Raw genomic sequence first — 5517 nt, 5'->3', positions numbered from 1 at the left:
GCTACTTTCTAACTGTCCAGTCTATATCTTTAATGTTTCTCTGTCTGCTACTTTCTAACCGTCCAGTCTATATCTTTAATGTTTCTCTGTCTGCTACTTTCTAACTGTCCAGTCTATATCTTTAATGTTTCTCTGTCTGCTACTTTCTAACCGTCCAGTCTATATCTTTAATGTTTCTCTGTCTGCTACTTTCTAACTGTCCAGTCTATATCTTTAATGTTTCTCTGTCTGCTACTTTCTAACTGTCCAGTCTATATCTTTAATGTTTCTCTGTCTGCTACTTTCTAACTGTCCAGTCTATATCTTTGTTTCTCTGTCTGCTACTTTCTAACTGTCCAGTCTATATCTTTAATGTTTCTCTGTTTGCTACTTTCTAACTGTCCAGTCTATATCTTTAATGTTTCTCTCCCTGCTACTTTCTAACTGTCCAGTCTATATCTTTAATGTTTCTCTCTCTCTCTCTCTGTCTCTCTCTCTCTGTCTCTCTCTCTCTGTCTCTCTCTCTCTGTCTCTCTCTCTCTCTGTCTCTCTCTCTCTCTCTCTCTCTCTCTCTCTCTGTCTCTCTCTCTCTGTCTCTCTCTCTGTCTCTCTCTCTGTCTCTCTCTCTCTGTCTCTCTCTCTCTGTCTCTCTCTGTCTCTCTCTCTCTCTCTCTCTCTGTCTCTCTCTCTCTCTCTCTCTCTCTCTCTGTCTCTCTCTCTCTGTCTCTCTCTCTCTGTCTCTCTCTGTCTCTCTCTCTCTCTCTCTCTGTCTCTCTCTCTCTCTCTCTCTCTCTCTCTCTGTCTCTCTCTCTGTCTCTCTCTCTCGGTCTCTCTCTTTCTTTCTCTCTCTGTCTCTCTCTCTGTCTCTCTCTCTGTCTCTCTCTCTCTGTCTCTCTCTCTCTGTCTCTCTCTGTCTCTCTCTCTCTCTCTCTCTGTCTCTCTCTCTCTGTCTCTCTCCCTCTCTCTCTCTCTCTCTCTCTCTCTCTCTCTCTCTCTCTCTCTCTGTCTCTCTCTCTGTCTCTCTCTGTCTCTCTCTCTCTCTCTCTCTCTCTCTCTGTCTCTCTCTCTCTCTGTCTCTCTCTCTCTCTCTCTCTCTCTCTCTCTCTCTCTCTCTCTCTCTCTCTCTCTCTCTGTCTCTCTCTCTCTCTCTCTGTCTCTCTCTCTCTCTCTGTCTCTCTCTCTGTCTCTCTCTCTCTCTCTCTGTCTCTCTCTCTCTCTCTGTCTCTCTCTCTCTCTGTCTCTCTCTCTCTCTCTCTCTGTCTCTCTCTCTCTCTCTCTCTCTCTCTCTCTCTCTCTCTCTCTCTCTCTCTGTCTCTCTCTCTCTCTCTCTCTCTCTCTCTCTGTCTCTCTCTCTCTCTCTCTGTCTCTCTCTCTCTCTCTCTCTCTCTGTCTCTCTCTCTCTCTGTCTCTCTCTGTCTCTCTCTCTCTCTGTCTCTCTCTCTCTGTCTCTCTCTCTCTCTCTCTCTCTCTGTCTCTCTCTGTCTCTCTCCCTCTCTCTCTCTCTCTCTCTCTCTCTCTCAGTCCTCTGGGTGTTCTGCGTACTCGTCTCGTCTCCTCCTCCTCTGTTCCTAACTTCCTCAAGCTCCTCGCTCCTGTCCATGAGAACCACCCCTGTGACTTAGACAAGAGGAGGTACTCACACCACACACACACACATCCCTACCTGTGAGTTTTAAATACCACTTACTGGTCCTGGTGTGGGGTGTGTATGAGAGGTTCTGTGTGTGTGTCCCATGGGTGTGGTGTGTTTGTTTATGATTTGATTTGTTTCAATGTGTGTTCAATACGTGTGTGTTTATTGGTGTGTGTGTTTTCCAGTGACGTAGCAGCCCTGTCCAGTCCGGTAGCGGCGTGTGTGGTTGGAGACAGTCCTCTGCGGAGACACTCCTGGAGACAACAGATCTTCCTACGCGTTGCTACACCGCAGAAAAACACTGACAGCAATGGTACGTACACACACACACACACACACACACACCCCTGTTTGAGTAAGGAGGGGTGCCTGTCTTGGATCAGATAAGGATGTGTGTTCTTTATGTTAATAGGCGTCCTCCTGCTGCATGTGGGCGTCTCACAGACCATTTCAAGTAGTTTAACTCAACAAGTACATTTAGATTCTAGTTCATTCATTTGATTCATTTTGCCAGGATAGTCCCCTTAGTAAGAATTAATTAATTTAGCCTGGATAGTCCCCTTAGTAATAATTGATTAATTTAGCCTGGATAGTCCCCTTAGTAAGAATTAATTAATTTAGCCTGGATAGTCCCCTTAGTAATAATTGATTAATTTAGCCTGGATAGTCCCCTTAGTAATAATTGATTTATTTAGCCAGGATAGTCCCCTTAGTAAGAATTAATTAATTTAGCCTGGATAGTCCCCTTAGTAAGAATTAATTAATTTAGCCTGGATAGTCCCCTTAGTAAGAATTGATTAATTTAGCCTGGATAGTCCCCTTAGTAATAATTGATTTATTTAGCCTGGATAGTCCCCTTAGTAATAATTGATTAATTTAGCCTGGATAGTCCCCTTTAGTAATTATTGATTAATTTAGCCTGGATAGTCCCCTTTAGTAATAATTGATTTATTTAGCCTGGATAGTCCCCTTAGTAATAATTGATTAATTTAGCCTGGATAGTCCCCTTAGTAATAATTGATTAATTTAGCCTGGATAGTCCCCTTTAGTAATAATTGATTAATTTAGCCTGGATAGTCCCCTTTAGTAATAATTGATTTATTTAGCCTGGATAGTCCCCTTTAGTAATAATTGATTTATTTAGCCTGGATAGTCCCCTTAGTAATAATTGATTTATTTAGCCTGGATAGTCCCCTTTAGTAATAATTGATTTATTTAGCCTGGATAGTCCCCTTTAGTAATAATTGATTAATTTAGCCTGGATAGTCCCCTTTAGTAATAATTGATTTATTTAGCCTGGATAGTCCCCTTAGTAATAATTGATTTATTTAGCCTGGATAGTCCCCTTTAGTAATAATTGATTTATTTAGCCTGGATAGTCCCCTTTAGTAATAATTGATTAATTTAGCCTGGATAGTCCCCTTTAGTAATAATTGATTTATTTAGCCTGGATAGTCCCCTTTAGTAATAATTGATTTATTTAGCCTGGATAGTCCCCTTTAGTAATAATTGATTAATTTAGCCTGGATAGTCCCCTTTAGTAATAATTGATTTATTTAGCCTGGATAGTCCCCTTTAGTAATAATTGATTTATTTAGCCTGGATAGTCCCCTTTAGTAATAATTGCCACTGTTTTGCAGGGAGTCCTAGGTTCCATAGCAGCAATAAAAACAAAAATCACATAAGAAGTTCAAGGCAAAGATTATAAATGATTCCTTCTCGTTCTGGAATGTGAATGTGAATCAATGTCCCGTATTGAAATGGGAATGGAGCTGAATCCCAACCCTGATGAATAGCAGCACATACAGAAGGACCTTTGTTTAGGATATGGTTAGTGGCAACGCAATATTTTTACTGATTGAGTCAATAGGTTTTCAATAGGAGTCATGAGGTAATGGATGATGGGACAACGGAGATGATTGTCCATAAAAAAAACACTATGTGTGTAACTTGTCCGAAAAAAAGTTAGTTTGTTGGACAAAAGCGGACAATGATGACTGCATATGTGTTTTCCTACGTTTCTCTGTGGCCCAGAGACCGTGTAGAACAGCTGTGGCCTCAGCCGTCAGCTCCCAGACTGATATAGTGACATGACCTGGCCACTAGATGTCACTGTTGCTGTGTGAGTTACTGTTAGTCTTGGACATCCCCGAATTGTACGCTATAGGCAACACATTCAAAGATTGAGGAAGTAAGCTGTCTGGCTGGAGGGCTAGGTTACTGTTGGCCTAGTACAATAGAGACTAGGTTACTGTTGGCCTAGTACAGTAGAGACTAGGTTACTGTTGGCCTAGTACAGTAGAGACTAGGTTACTGTTGGCCTAGTACAGTAGAGACTAGGTTACTGTTGGCCTAGTACAGTAGAGACTAGGTTACTGTTGGCCTAGTACAATAGAGACTAGGTTACTGTTGGCCTAGTACAGTAGAGACTAGGTTACTGTTGGCCTAGTACAGTAGAGACTAGGTTACTGTTGGCCTAGTACAGTAGAGACTAGGTTACTGTTGGCCTAGTACAGTAGAGACTAGGTTACTGTTGGCCTAGTACAGTAGAGACTAGGTTACTGTTGGCCTAGTACAGTAGAGACTAGGTTACTGTTGGTCTAACAGTAGAGACTAGGTTACTGTTGGTCTAACAGTAGAGACTAGGTTACTGTTGGTCTAACAGTAGAGACTATGTTACTGTTGGCCTAGTACAGTAGAGACTAGGTTACTGTTGGCCTAGTACAGTAGAGACTAGGTTACTGTTGGTCTAGTACAGTAGAGACTAGGTTACTGTTGGTCTAGTACAGTAGAGACTAGGTTACTGTTGGCCTAGTACAGTAGAGACTAGGTTACTGTTGGCCTAGTACAGTAGAGACTAGGTTACTGTTGGCCTAGTACAGTAGAGACTAGGTTACTGTTGGCCTAGTACAGTAGAGACTAGGTTACTGTTGGTCTAACAGTAGAGACTAGGTTACTGTTGGCCTAACAGTAGAGACTAGGTTACTGTTGGCCTAGTACAGTAGAGACTAGGTTACTGTTGGTCTAACAGTAGAGACTAGGTTACTGTTGGCCTAGTACAGTAGAGACTAGGTTACTGTTGGCCTAGTACAGTAGAGACTAGGTTACTGTTGGCCTAGTACAGTAGAGACTAGGTTACTGTTGGCCTAGTACAGTAGAGACTAGGTTACTGTTGGCCTAGTACAGTAGAGACTAGGTTACTGTTGGCCTAGTACAGTAGAGACTAGGTTACTGTTGGCCTAGTACAGTAGAGACTAGGTTACTGTTGGTCTAACAGTAGAGACTAGGTTACTGTTGGCCTAACAGTAGAGACTAGGTTACTGTTGGCCTAGTACAGTAGAGACTAGGTTACTGTTGGTCTAACAGTAGAGACTAGGTTACTGTTGGCCTAGTACAGTAGAGACTAGGTTACTGTTGGCCTAGTACCGTAGAGACTAGGTTACTGTTGGTCTAACAGTAGAGACTAGGTTACTGTTGGCCTAGTACAGTAGAGACTAGGTTACTGTTGGCCTAGTACAGTAGAGACTAGGTTACTGTTGGCCTAGTACAATAGAGACTAGGTTACTGTTGGCCTAGTACAGTAGAGACTAGGTTACTGTTGGCCTAGTACAGTAGAGACTAGGTTACTGTTGGCCTAGTACCGTAGAGACTAGGTTACTGTTGGTCTAACAGTAGAGACTAGGTTACTGTTGGCCTAGTACAGTAGAGACTAGGTTACTGTTGGCCTAGTACAGTAGAGACTAGGTTACTGTTGGCCTAGTACAGTAGAGACTAGGTTACTGTTGGCCTAGTACAGTAGAGACTAGGTTACTGTTGGCCTAGTACAGTAGAGACTAGGTTACTGTTGGCCTAGTACAGTAGAGACTAGGTTACTGTTGGCCTAGTACAGGAGAGAGACTAGGTTA

At 42.5% G+C, this 5517-nt stretch overlaps 1 protein-coding gene across 1 annotated transcript in view; it reads left to right on the top strand.

Moving 5' to 3' along the window:
- Positions 1 to 2066, top strand: part of LOC121564810 (TBC1 domain family member 1-like) — a gene marked incomplete at its 5' end in the record, with an annotated part of 28023 nt that extends 25957 nt beyond the window's left edge. The window contains 2 exons of the mRNA XM_045220087.1: positions 1501 to 1611; positions 1798 to 2066. Coding sequence (XP_045076022.1) covers positions 1501 to 1611; positions 1798 to 1999 — 313 coding nt within the window. The remainder of the gene's footprint in view (positions 1 to 1500; positions 1612 to 1797) is intronic.
- Between the last annotated feature and the right edge of the window lie 3451 nt (positions 2067 to 5517).

The sequence above is a fragment of the Coregonus clupeaformis genome, unplaced genomic scaffold, assembly GCF_020615455.1.
Source record: "Coregonus clupeaformis isolate EN_2021a unplaced genomic scaffold, ASM2061545v1 scaf3133, whole genome shotgun sequence".
In the NCBI taxonomy this organism is placed as follows: domain Eukaryota; kingdom Metazoa; phylum Chordata; class Actinopteri; order Salmoniformes; family Salmonidae; genus Coregonus; species Coregonus clupeaformis.
The sequence above is the reverse complement of the archived record's forward strand: the minus strand, read 5'-3'. Positions and strand labels throughout refer to the sequence as shown.